Source organism: Orycteropus afer, unplaced genomic scaffold, assembly GCF_000298275.1.
Source record: "Orycteropus afer afer isolate SDZICR_OR568_19922 unplaced genomic scaffold, OryAfe1.0 scaffold00336, whole genome shotgun sequence".
In the NCBI taxonomy this organism is placed as follows: Eukaryota; Metazoa; Chordata; class Mammalia; order Tubulidentata; family Orycteropodidae; genus Orycteropus; species Orycteropus afer.
Window position 1 is genome coordinate 2,546,087 of NW_006921923.1, and position 12,652 is coordinate 2,558,738.

The 12,652-nt window shown below is 39.4% G+C and overlaps 1 protein-coding gene across 1 annotated transcript in view; it reads left to right on the forward strand.

The window, feature by feature from the left end:
* Positions 1-1,799: 1,799 nt before the first annotated feature.
* ATG4A (autophagy related 4A cysteine peptidase) overlaps positions 1,800-12,652 on the forward strand; it is a 29,833-nt gene continuing 18,980 nt past the window's right edge. The window contains exons 1-5 of the mRNA XM_007952424.2: positions 1,800-1,908; positions 4,615-4,686; positions 7,329-7,427; positions 9,851-9,952; positions 10,130-10,202. Coding sequence (XP_007950615.2) covers positions 7,367-7,427; positions 9,851-9,952; positions 10,130-10,202 — 236 coding nt within the window. The 5' untranslated portion in view covers positions 1,800-1,908; positions 4,615-4,686; positions 7,329-7,366. The remainder of the gene's footprint in view (positions 1,909-4,614; positions 4,687-7,328; positions 7,428-9,850; positions 9,953-10,129; positions 10,203-12,652) is intronic.

A 12,652-nucleotide genomic window follows, 5' to 3' on the forward strand; every position in this document is an offset into this window, starting at 1 on the left:
GCCAGACTACAGCTCCGTGTGTCTCCTTTTTTGGTATTTTCACGCAAATTCTTCTGCTAGTTGGGGTTTAGTCCACTTTTGTATCCTTCCCTTCAAGGCTCAGGGGTCCACCATTTTCTTCTGTGTCTGTGTTAATTGGTTCCCTTTTTCTTTGTTGAGGAGCATGTGTGCAGTCCTTCTGCCTAGTCCGCCATCTTGCCGGAACTCCTCTATACTGTTAGTTTTATTTTTCAGGTTACAAGTTAAAATAGGTTTTTGTGGACTATTTTGCAAAGTTATGTACTACCTGAAAATATTATTTCTCTCAGAAAATTACAGACAACTTCTGAAAGAGAGCCCCTTCATAAGTCAGTCTTGACTTTTTCATCAGACCCCTTGTCCACAGGTAGTACAAAAAAGTGCATCTTAACTCATTCCACGTTAAGCAGTTGCCATTGAGTTGATTCTGACTCATGCTGACCCAATGTGTTTCACAGTAGAACTGTGCTCCGTAAGGGTTTTCAATGGCTGTGACCCTTTGGGAGTAGATCTCCAGGCCTTTCTTTAGAGGCACTTCTGAGTGGATTAGAACTGCCAACCTTTCGATTAGTAGCTGAGCACTCAACCATTTGCGCCACCCAGGAGTTCTGGTATTACATGGTCTTAAGTTCTGAAAGTGTGGTCTGTGAATTAATGAGGTTTAATTATATGTATTGGATTCCTTTATCTTCTTGAAAGACAACCATAGTCCATTGTGAATCTGAAAAACAAGTGATCTTTATCATCTTCAAGATTTTTCTTTGTTGAAGCTATATTTGAATAAAGTAGCAAATAGAAATACTATTAAAACATTAGATATTCAGCTAAACTATTGCCATTTTCACAGTTGTGTAATATTGCAGGCTTCCAAGCCACTGGCTTCTAGAAACCGCACAATACAAACATCACAATACTCTGTGACATGGGCAGGAGTCAGGTAGGTATTATTGTATCTCCTTGATACACTTGTGCTAGGAGAAACTAAGTTAAAGTGGCTATTTACAGAGATAGCCACATAGAAAAAAAGAGAAAGGATGTAAAGTAACAATGGCCAAATAATTATTCAGAGATAGTGCCGAATGTGACAATGAGAAAGAGATCAAAAGAGATGGTCAGACATGATTAGTATAATTCTTTAAAATTTTATTTTTTTGCTATTGTTGTTGAGAACATATACACAGCAAAACCTACAGCAATTCAACAATTCCTACATGTACGATTAGGTGACATTGATGACATTCTTTGAAATGTGCAGCCATTCTCACCCTCTTTTTCTGAGTTGTTCCTCCCTCATTAATATACACTCACTGCCCCCTAAGTTTCCTATCTAACCTTTTGAGTTACTGTTATCACTTTGATCCCATATAGATAGTTCTTAAAAGAGCATAATGCTCAAGACAGACATGTTTTTACTACTTAAGCTAAGGTATTGCTTGTTTTTAAGAAGACTTCAGGGATATTTTTGGTTTAAGTTTTGATGACATGACTAAATTATACACGTGAAAAACATTGAATCAGCATATGATGTATTATATATATTTTCACAACAATAAAAAATAGAGTCATAACAACAACAACAACGAAAAAGTGATGGTCAAGAAAAAATCCCTCTATTAAAGGGATTGAGGTCCAAAAGGTTGAGGCCTTGTGAGTCTTTGTTCCTCAAGGATAAGGATTTGCTTCCATTACAATTTGAGCTGATGACCTTTCATGCTTAAGGCCAAACTAAACCCGAAAAGCATACCCCTTTGGTATTAAATTTCTTTCCTTCTCTTTCAGTTTTATCCAAGTATGAAAACCAGATTCCTATCTTCACTGACTACCTAGAAGAATTTCCAGATACAGATGAACTGGTATGGATCTTAGGGAAGCAGCATCTCCTTAAAACGGGTAAGGTTTGATCATACTTGACTGTGAGAACTCAAAGGAGGTGGGAACCTGAAGTTAAAGTCCTATACCTTTTTCCTCCTTGGCTTGTCAAAGCATTGTCTTGATCAATGTTAATATTACTCAGAAGTGGATTTACCTTGCAGCCAATATAGCTTAAGCTTCAGGCCTGGTGCTTGCATGGGTCCTTTCAAAGGCCCTTAAAGGCCCTAGAAGTGTGTTTACATGGGCTCATAAATTTTTGTACAATTTTCAAAAGTAAGTTATTCGTATTGTTTTTCTTAAAGGGGAACCCCCAAATTCATAAGACTAGCGTTTCAGAAAACAGATCCACTCCTGGTATCACTAATCTGTCGCTGTCTTTGGTGACTGGGCTACATACCTCTCATGTCTCTGATTTTCTTTTGTGTCTAGATCAAAATGCTGCCACCCAAGGGACTTCTAAACAGCCCACGACTCTTAAAAACAAAACAAACAAACAAACAAAAATCAGGACTGTGAACTGAGTCGTTTGAGGTTTTATGCTGACTATAGCTCTCAGTTTATTCTGGTTTTGTGTAAAACTTTTAGCCACTGCAGCTAGATGGAGAGGAGGCTAGGATTTTCTTCCTTACCCTTATTACATTCTTACACATTGGGAAAGACCTTTTAATCTAAAACTACTAATGATCCAACACTAGGATAAAGCATGAGCTTGGAAAGATTCCTCTCTGAGGTTTCTATCAGTCTGAGGAGAGGTCCTCTTCAGAAGCCCTAGCATGGAGTGAAGAACAAGAAGCGGGTGATCAAAAAGACAGGCGAGAAAGTTGAGTGTTCTCTAGTTCTCTTGAGTCTGGTTTCATTAATTTGATTAGAGAATTGTAAACAGTGGGGAGAGCCCAGGGCTGACAATTAGGAGGCTTGTATTCAGATTATTCTGTCTCAGAATACCTACTTTATCTTTCTGGGTCTAACTTCTTCCACTGGTATGAAAAATGAGGAGATTGGCAATCAACTGTTCTAGTTCTGCAGTCCATGACAACATGAATCCTAAGGTTGCCAAATATGCCCATATTCAGATGTTTTGTTGAGGGATGCCTTCCAAAGTGGAATTATTGTTAAAAAATTTCCACCTAAGTTCCCTCAGGCTTTCTAGCCTATAGGCCAGCTGGAAGGAGAAGAGAGCATCAGAGGAAGGAGTGAGTTGTGTAAACATTTGAAGGAGGGGTGTGTAATAACAGCTCAAGCTGTGCTAGCTGCTTCTAAGCACTTTGTATGTATTGTCTTGCTGAATACTCGCAACAGCTCTATGAAGTAGGTGTTGTTATTTGCACCCCCTTACAGATGAGGACAATGAAGCTCAAAGAGGTTAAGTGACAAGATTACACAGCTGGAGTTATCATGGAATCTGGATATTCTGGAGTCATGGAGTCTGGATGAATCCCTGAAACTATTGCCCTGAGATAGTCTTTAAATTAAAAATATCCTCTGAAGTCATCTTAAACCCAAACAATAGTTTAGTTTTACTACTAGAATATCTGCCTTGAGTGTTATGTTCTTTTAAGAGCTATCTCTGTGGGATCAATTGACAACAGCAACTTGAAAGAAAGATTAGACAGGATTCTTTGGTGGCAGTAAGTTTATGTTAATGGGAGAGGAACAAGTCTGAGGGTTAGAATGATTGTACTATTGGAAGAATGGAATCAATGTCACTGAGTTGTGTATGTAGAAGCTGTTGAATTGATGCATATTTTGCTGTGTATATTCTCAACAACAATAAGATAAATTATATGTAGGTATAAAAGATCACATAGCTGGTAAGTAGCATAATCAGAGTCCAAACCTGGGCAGAATATGACTCTGGAAGTCTTACTCTTAACCGTTATATATCTGCTTCCCAATATGTGATAGGTACTGGGAACATGAGGAGGAGGGGAAATCTAAACAGCTCAAATTTCTGATTTAGTCAAAGGAAAGGCAGGAGAGAAGATAGAAATTATTGGTAAAATTTTAAATTCCCCTCTCTTCTTTTAAATTGTAATGGCTATAAATTCTATACAGAAGAGTAAGAAAAATAGAACCACATCAAAGAACAAATGAAAATATAGAAGCCATATTTGTGGCCATCAAAGTAAATTTATGTCAGTCATAAAATACAAGAAAGCATGCTATGTAAAAAGACACAAAATCATTTGTGATGTTCTACATCCATTTAGATTACAGATACCAGTTCCACTAGACACTATGGATTAATTTTTTATGCATATCATTTGCTTATAGGGAGATTTCCTTTTAGGTTACACACACACCCCTAGTTTTAGATAACTGATAGTGGGTACCGATGAGAGATCCAACCTACCATCGCCATTCAAGGCCTAAATGCCTTGTTGGTGGATTATCTGGGAGCCTTGCTTTTCTTTTTCCTTGTCTTTGGGTGTGACCCCAGTGTTAGTACTTGCCAGCATTAAGTAGAGCGCAGTGAGGAAGAGACAGAAACCACCCAGTATTATTGTACCAATTAGTAGTTCTGCTCAAAGCATAGGTGGGAAGAACTGCTGGAATTTTTTGGCTAAAATGAGATTGAGTTTCTTACACATTTTCGTAGTCCAATGTCAATGGAGTCGATTGGTTATTTGAAAATGAATTGATTTGTTGTTAGCCCCAAAATCAAAGGTAGATATTTTTAGATGGAGTCTGGTGATTTAACTTTAATTTCACATTTAATTACAGAAAGATCTAAGCTGTTGTCGGATATAAGTGCTCGTCTGTGGTTTACATACAGAAGGAAATTTTCACCAATTGGTAGGTATATCATTTGTTGTACTGTGCTTTCTTCTTCATAGATAGCTTGCCTGAGGTATCACTGACTTCACAGAAACCTCAGAATTAGCAGTCATTTTGGCAAAGAGTTTGATTTAGGGGAGTAGGTAAGTCTTATACTTCATCTAAAAGTTTTCATTGCTGATGTCCCTCCTCACATATGGTTCCATAGTGCTAATGTACAATGCCAGTATATTTTTGAGCCCACTTCCAAGTGTTCAGGCACTCAAACCAAACCAAACTCACTGCTATCGAGTCGATTCTGACTCATACCAACCCCAATTGGGTTTCCAAGGCTGTAAATATTTATGGAAGCAGATTGCCTCATCTTTCTTCCAGAGAGCGGCTAGTGAGTTTGAACCACTGATCTTTTTGGTTAATGGCCAAGTGCCTTACCCACTATACCACCAGAGCTTTTTGTTCAGAAACTAGATGGTGTTATTACTTGTTTTATGTTTGAGAGCAAAGAAAAAATTCAAATAAACCTTTAATTTGGGTAATACTTATTAAATTATAATGTACTGCTTTGTGGGGTTGATTATTAAAGACCCTGTGCCTTGAAAGAAAGGAAACATTTTCTTTGATTTTTTTTCCCCTATGAAATGAAAATAATTTTCCACTGGGAGATGAATTATGATAGATTTCATTGCAATTGATTCTAAGTTGTTAGAGTACCAACTGCCTCCTAGAAAAATGACAGCTTAATAAACTAAGTGAATTTTCTCCCTCAAGAAAATTTGTAAAATGTTTGCAAGTAGGGTAGCTTCTTCCTAGTATCATAACCCTGCCAAAAGAAGGTCACCAAATACAAATGGTGGAAGCTACACTTCAGTGGAAATCTGTTTGACCCGTTTTGAAGCAGGACTGGACCTATTAACTAGAGTGAAATCAACCTTTATAATAAGTGCCAAATGTGAAGTCCACACAGTCATTTTTTGCTCACCACAGGACGTACTCAAGCAGTAAAGCCAACAGAAGAACAGTATATTACCCACTGGTTCTAAACTGTTAATTTAGGTGAGGAACTCTTTGCAAAGCTGGAAAACATTTGCAGTTCAACTTTGCCAATATTTTGGCAATATATGATGTCTTTTTTATGTAGGTCCCATTGCATCTTTTCCATACTCATCTGGCCTATAATTCCACCATTAGCTCTCAAATTGGCTTCATCTTCCCCTTTTAGCTGTAGCAGGTCTCCTTCTTTCCCCAAAACAGAAGGGAAGTGGTGACCACCTTGGCCCAGTTTTCTTACAAGGTTGATGACTCCCTTTAAAGTTAGACTTTTGTGAGATCTTGCTTATGCCATACTTTCCACTTCTATATTGGGAAAGGAAATCCATTACAGCAAAGTGTCTCCTCTGCCATCTAAGTTATCTTATTTCATTGGTATCTTGAGAAAGGATACTGAGCTCACTCTGGCCACATACATGGAATTTTCTTTATATGTTCTTAAAATGGAACCCTTCATCTTATTTCATTTATTAACTGTTTTTTTACTTTTTAAGATGTAATATATTTCAAATTTAATAATATTATTTTTAACTATACTTACAGTAAGGCGTTCTGGTGGCATAGTGGGTAAGGCATTTGGCTATTAACCAGAAGGTTGGCAGTTCAAACCCACCAGCTGCTCTGCAGGAGGAAGATGAGGCCATCTACTTCTGTAAAGATTTACAGCCTTGGAAACCCAACGGTGTTGCTATGAGTCAGAATTGACTTGATGGCAGGGGTTTTTGGGTACACTTATAAACTCATTGCCATTGAGTCATTTCTGACTCATGGTGACCCCCATTGGGTTTCCAAAGCCACAAATCTTTGAGGAAGTACATCACCCAGTCTTCCTTCCATGGAGCAGCTGATGAGTTTGAACCGGTGACCTTCCAGTTAGCAGTCAAGTGCTTTATCCAGTACGTCACCAGAGCTCCTTGGGCATACTTATAGCACCAAATATTTGCATCATCCTGTGTGGGTTGTAGAACACTTTTACAAATATTCTCTCATTTAATTTTTATAAACCCACTTGTAGTACTTGTAGTAGGCAGGTTATGTGTGAACCCCAGTCTGTAGATATGACTTGATTAGGTAACTAGAGACTGGTCTTCTGATGCTTAATCTAGTGCTCATCCCTCTATTCTGCATTGCATTTCTTGCTATTCATATCTTTGTAATGTGTATTTTGAATAGTCAAGAGCCTTCCAAATCCTTTGACCATTTTGATGAGTATCATTGATAACATTTATTCTTTAATCAAGGTAAGATGTGCTTCCTTGAGAAGTTCAGGGATGTGGAAATGAGCTGTGCAAGGCAAGGTTTGGTCAGAGAGATGATGAAATGGAATGGACTAAGTGATAGTAGCCATACATGGCAGTCATCTACCAAAATTGGATGCATACCTAGAAATCTCCAAGTAGGAAACCTAAGGGGCAAGTTTTGTTTGTTTGGTTTGTCTTTAGCCTTAGAACTCCTTTGCAAGTTTCAATTCTATACCTAAATTCTCTTTGCCCTCTTGACTCCATTTTCAGAGTGTGTGTGTTTGCCTGTCTTGTATGATTCCGAAATATACTGATGTTTAGGGAAAAGACAATTTAAGGAACCCATATTCATTCTCCTCGCTTTGCCGACAGGAGGAACTGGCCCTTCATCAGATGCTGGCTGGGGATGTATGCTACGCTGTGGACAGATGATGTTAGCTCAAGCCCTTATCTGCAGACACTTGGGAAGGGGTGAGTTAAATTTGTCCTACAAACTGCCTAAAAGAACTTTGCAGGGTCATTTACTGCTATCAGCTGAGCTTTAGGAACACTCAATAACAAAGCTTCAGGTCCCAAAATCCTCTTTGAATGCTCAAGTGGTTGGGCTGGCAAGTTGACACAGACCCTCTTAAGAGGAAATAGATGGTATTTCCTTATGACTCAGCAAGCCAGAGAGAGTTCTTTTTCTGGGACAGAATTGAACCTTGACACAGGTATGTCATTCAGTTTCCATCTATGCTATTGTTCAAGTGAGTCCTTAAATATGTCAGATAACAAAATGAACAGGAAGAAGGGTGTGGTGGTAAGTCTGTTTCTTGACCTCATTTAAAATATATGCCTCATGAAGGATGTAAGTGACCTAAAGGAAGTGCTTAACGAGGGAGCTACTGCTATTTTGGTTTTGGTTCACTAGGGATGCTCACTTGATGATGAAGGAATCTTTAAATTAGCTTCCTCAGGAGTCCACTTCATTAAGAACTTTCTGGTAATCATTGCCAAAACTCTTGAGTATTGCTTTCTTAAGAAATTTGCTTGCTTCTCTGTTGCCATATGAAGAATGACCTGAGCTGGTTACCAGTTCAAGCACTTGTATGAAAGTCCATTTTGGCTTGGGGATGAGAGAGTGAAAGGACACCTTGGATAAGATTGGGCTACCAGATGTATTGACTGATGCTAATTGAGTTTGGTTTTTGGTTTTAATTGAGGTTTAGAAGTGTGGAAACATCACTCCCTCTTCCTTACTGTGCAACTTTACAAATCCTGCTGCAGTTATCAGAGAGGATTGGGAAAGAGCCTGGGGAGGATTTAAGGAGTATTCCCTTCTTTTCAAGGAAGCAAGGAAACACTGAGATCTCCTTAGTCCCTTTATAAGATTTGGTGCCACCAAATATCCTATGCTTGCTTCCACTGGGCAGTATTACAATTTTTATTGTATGGATGAGGAAACAGTCTTAGGGAAGTGAGGTGATTTGCCCAGGGTCAACAAGCAACAAAGTATAGATTTGAGAATAGAATTCAGGTCTTCTGATTTCTTGTCCAGTGATTTTTCTACTGCACACATGCTTCTTTGTGCAGATACATTCTTACTGTAGCTTTTTCTCATTTATAAAACACTTCAAGATGATTTTTCTGGAAAGAGTTTTGTGGGGAGCAAAGTGGATATAAGTCCCCACAGTCAGCAGTCTCAGTTGTTTAGTATTAAAACAGGTAGCAGAAAGAATTTGGAAGTAGACCTTGTGATTGTTTCTTATTTTAAGTTATTTAAAAATTGAGGTGGGGTGTTCACTTACCAGTGTCATCAGTAAATATTTAGTGGCACTTAGCAGCCAGCTAATCAGGACTTCCCCAGACTTGGACAGTTTGGTAGCTAATGTGAAGAAAAAAAAAAGTTGCATGTGGTTCACTCTGAAGGCTGTGCTAGATGTGAAGTTTAAAACTTTGGTTTCAGAAATACTAGAAGCAAAAGAAAACTGAAGACTCTGGAGATAATGGCCTTGGCGTGAAGTACAGTTCAGTCATTAATTCAAACTCTTTCTAAAACCTCAGGAGAGAAATTTATGTCTTGGAAACAAACTAAGCCTCAGAAATCTGTCCCATTATACAGAGTTCCTCAAGTTGAGAGAACAGGAGTAGTACATCCTGTTCACAGTAGTGATTATGTAGTTTTTTCAGTTATCCTCATTAAGTGATAAGTGGCCTCTGTAAGATAGAAACAGACTGTGCCTAAGGCACGGATAGGGTCCCTACAAATGTAATTATGTTGGATTTGGACTTAAGGAAACCTTGAACACCTGATACCAAAGCTATTTGTTTTTCCAAAGGTCAGTGTGGACCTTTTAAAAGGTGGTATAAAATGGTAGCATGTACTTTTTTTTAAAAGCTTCCTTAGCTGTGAATTGTATATAGTCCCCTGTGAACTGTTGTATGTCAGAATAGCACTTTTCCCCATGAGACTCTTTTGGCAATGCTGCCAGATTATAAAGACAAAAGCCATTTCTATCTATGTGGAGTTGAGACACTGTGGCATCTGGGTTATATATGGATATATGGCAGAGCTTTGTGGTGACCTTCTATTCACTGAGTAGCTGGCTAGATAGGCCTATGTGATAGGATGCCTTTGTGACACAGTGTTTTCAGTTATGTTCAGCCAGCTCCAGCCTTTGGGCTAAGTCAGCTCCTTGTTTGGCTTTTATTTTATACCCACTGAGTCTTTGAAAATAATCAGTTTCCAGATGTCTTTGTCATCAAAGTTAAAGATACTGAGGAATGTTCTAACTTGGACTTCTAGGTATAGTTCCTTTGTTTTCCTTCGAACTTCGCAGTTAAAATACGATAGCAGAGAGGTAATAAGTAGTTATAAAAATGATTTTAAAACCTTTTTTTTTCCTAAAAAGACTGGAACTGGGAGAAACAAAAAGAACAACCCAAAGAATACCAACAGATCCTCCAGTGCTTCTTAGATAGAAAAGACTGTTGCTACTCTATCCATCAAATGGGTAAGGCTATAAATCAGCAGTTTAAAGGCTATACCTATACCTACTTCTTCTCTTCCCCTGCCTTATAAGTGGCTCCATAAGTTATCTATCTGCTTGATTATTTATGTTAAAAAAATAGTTTGTGGCTGGCTGGAAGATCTTTTGCTAACATGTTTATTTTTTTCCACATAAAAACAGCACAAATGGGTGTAGGAGAAGGAAAATCAATTGGTGAATGGTTTGGACCAAATACAGTTGCACAGGTGTTAAAGTAAGTAAAACAGTTGGTGTCTTCCTTCTTCTACTGTCTCCTCTACTTCCCTCTCCAGACAACTCATTCTCTCATCATCCTAATTATTCTTGCAATCTCACTAAGCCACCCCTCCTGCTAAGCCATCAAACATCTGTACCATTTTGCTCAGCCAATTCTTTGAAATGCATGAAGTGTGGACATCTGTCTTGGTCTATCAGAACTGTGTCCATTTATACTAGTATATGTGGATGCCCAGCAGGAATCATTCAGTATCTCACCCTACAGATTGCTACTCACTTGCCAGGAAGCCATCTGCCTGGAGATCACTTTGAAGCCCAAGGGTTTGTACTAAGAGTTGGAAGCTGAGCCAGCCTAGGCAAGAAATGACTCCCACCCTGCATACTATAAAAAAAAAGATTCACTTATTCAACATTTACTGAGTCACTCTTCTGGGGTTGGTTTGTCCTTGCATTCTACTGACAAAGAATTGAACAGGAGAGGCCAAATGTCCACACGAAGTAAAGTTTATTAAAGAGAAAGGAAAGGGGAGGGGCTTCTGCCTATGCCAGCATCTAGTCTGTCACTGAACAAAGGATTCCCTAGGGTTTATAAAGGGTTTCAGGCATAAAATAGGAGGAGGTTTCCAGGGGGAAAAGGTGGGTTATGAAAATCAGGTGTGCACACAGGAAGTAACCAAGATGGATTCCACCATAAAGGTTGTGGGAACAAAGATGGAACCCATTCTGAAGGCTGTTGGAATGCTTGCCATGACTTACTCTGGTATGTTGCGCAAGTGTGATGTCTCTGGACCCTGCTTCGTGTCCCAGCAAGGGATTCCTGTTCTTGACTGCCTCTTGTGGAAGGTCACTTTGTCCGTCAGGTTGAATTTTACTGCACATGCTCTGCACCTGGTGAAACACTTGAAAGACAACTCAGAGGTTTATCAGCATTTTACAATGGTCAAGCTTGTGGGGCTTTTGAAATGTAACTTTATCTTGCCTAAGGGCCTGGTTTGTTAATTGCCAGTAATTCTCTGTCAGCAGCTGCTTGCTCCACCTTGCTAAGTGCTACCAAAAAAAAAAAAAGAAGAAGAAAAAAAGAAAGAACAAACCAAACCCACTGCCATTGAGCTCAAAGTGACCCCCATTGGATTTCTCAGGCGGTAATTCTTTACAGAAGTAGATTGCCCCATCTTCCTTCTGTGGAGCAGCTGGTGCATTTGAACCGCCAGTCTTCTGGTTAGCAGTCAGATGCCTTAGGTGCCACACCACCAGAGCTCCCTTTTTGTTTGTTTTTAGGCAAATAGAAGTAAATTAGGCACAGTCCTTGCCTTGAGATCTCACTGCCTTCAACAGTAGACAAACCCCAAGGGAGTCTTGGGAATTAGCATGCCACCTTTTAGCAGACTTGAGGCACCCAATCATGATACTTTTGCAATTGCCTGTTAAATTCCAGAATTCACCTCCCACAAAAAGAGGAGAGGTAGAGTGACTAGGACCAACTTTTTGGAAGTGAGTAGAGTGACATAAGCACCTGCACTCCCAGGCAACATCACCTGTCTCTGTCTTTCATGATAGCCAGTCACTGAAAGAAAACTCCAGTAGGGCAGAGATTGTATTTGTCTTGTTTACTACTGTAACACCGTCATATAAAACTGCCTGTCACCCATCAAAACAAAGAAACTTACTGCCCACAGAGCCCATTGACTCATAGGAACCCCAAGGCAGTATCTCTACTGTGGAAGTAGATTGCCCAATCTTTCTTCCAAGGAGTGGCTGGTGAGTTTGAACCTCGAGCCTTCTGGTTAGCAGTCAAATGACTTAGGCCATACACCACCAGAGCTCCTGTTACACGTAAGTGCTCGATACATTTTTGATGAATGAGTGAAAATGGCAGACAGAAACTGGGACCAGATTTATGGATAAGAAGACTGAAATCATCTGGACTCATTTGGTGTCGCATGCTTCAATTCCTGGGCACTCTGTAACATTGTAGGAAATATAGGTAGTCCCCAACTGTGAAGTATTCTTGTTATGATAGACTATACTTATGATCATGTTTTTTTTGTTGTTGTTGTTGTGTGCCATCGAGTTGAACCGACTCATAGGGACCCCTCCTTGGGTTTCTAAGGCAGTATCACTACGGAAGTAGATTGCCCAACCTTCCTTCCGAGGAGTGGCTGGTGGGTTAGAACCGCCAGCCTTCTGGTTAACAGTCAAATGCCTTAGGCACTATGCTACTAGAGCTCCTAGTAACACTGTCCTACATACAGTGTTGCACTGTGTAAGTTGCTGATGTTTTCATTCTCAGATATTCACTCACAGATGTTCAATGTTATATCTATACAGATACTGATAATAAATAAGGGAGTAATGAAACTTACAGGAGCTCTGGTAGCATAGTGGCTAAGGCACTTGACTGCTAACCAGAAGGCTGGCGGTTCAAACCCACCAGCCACTCCTCGGAAG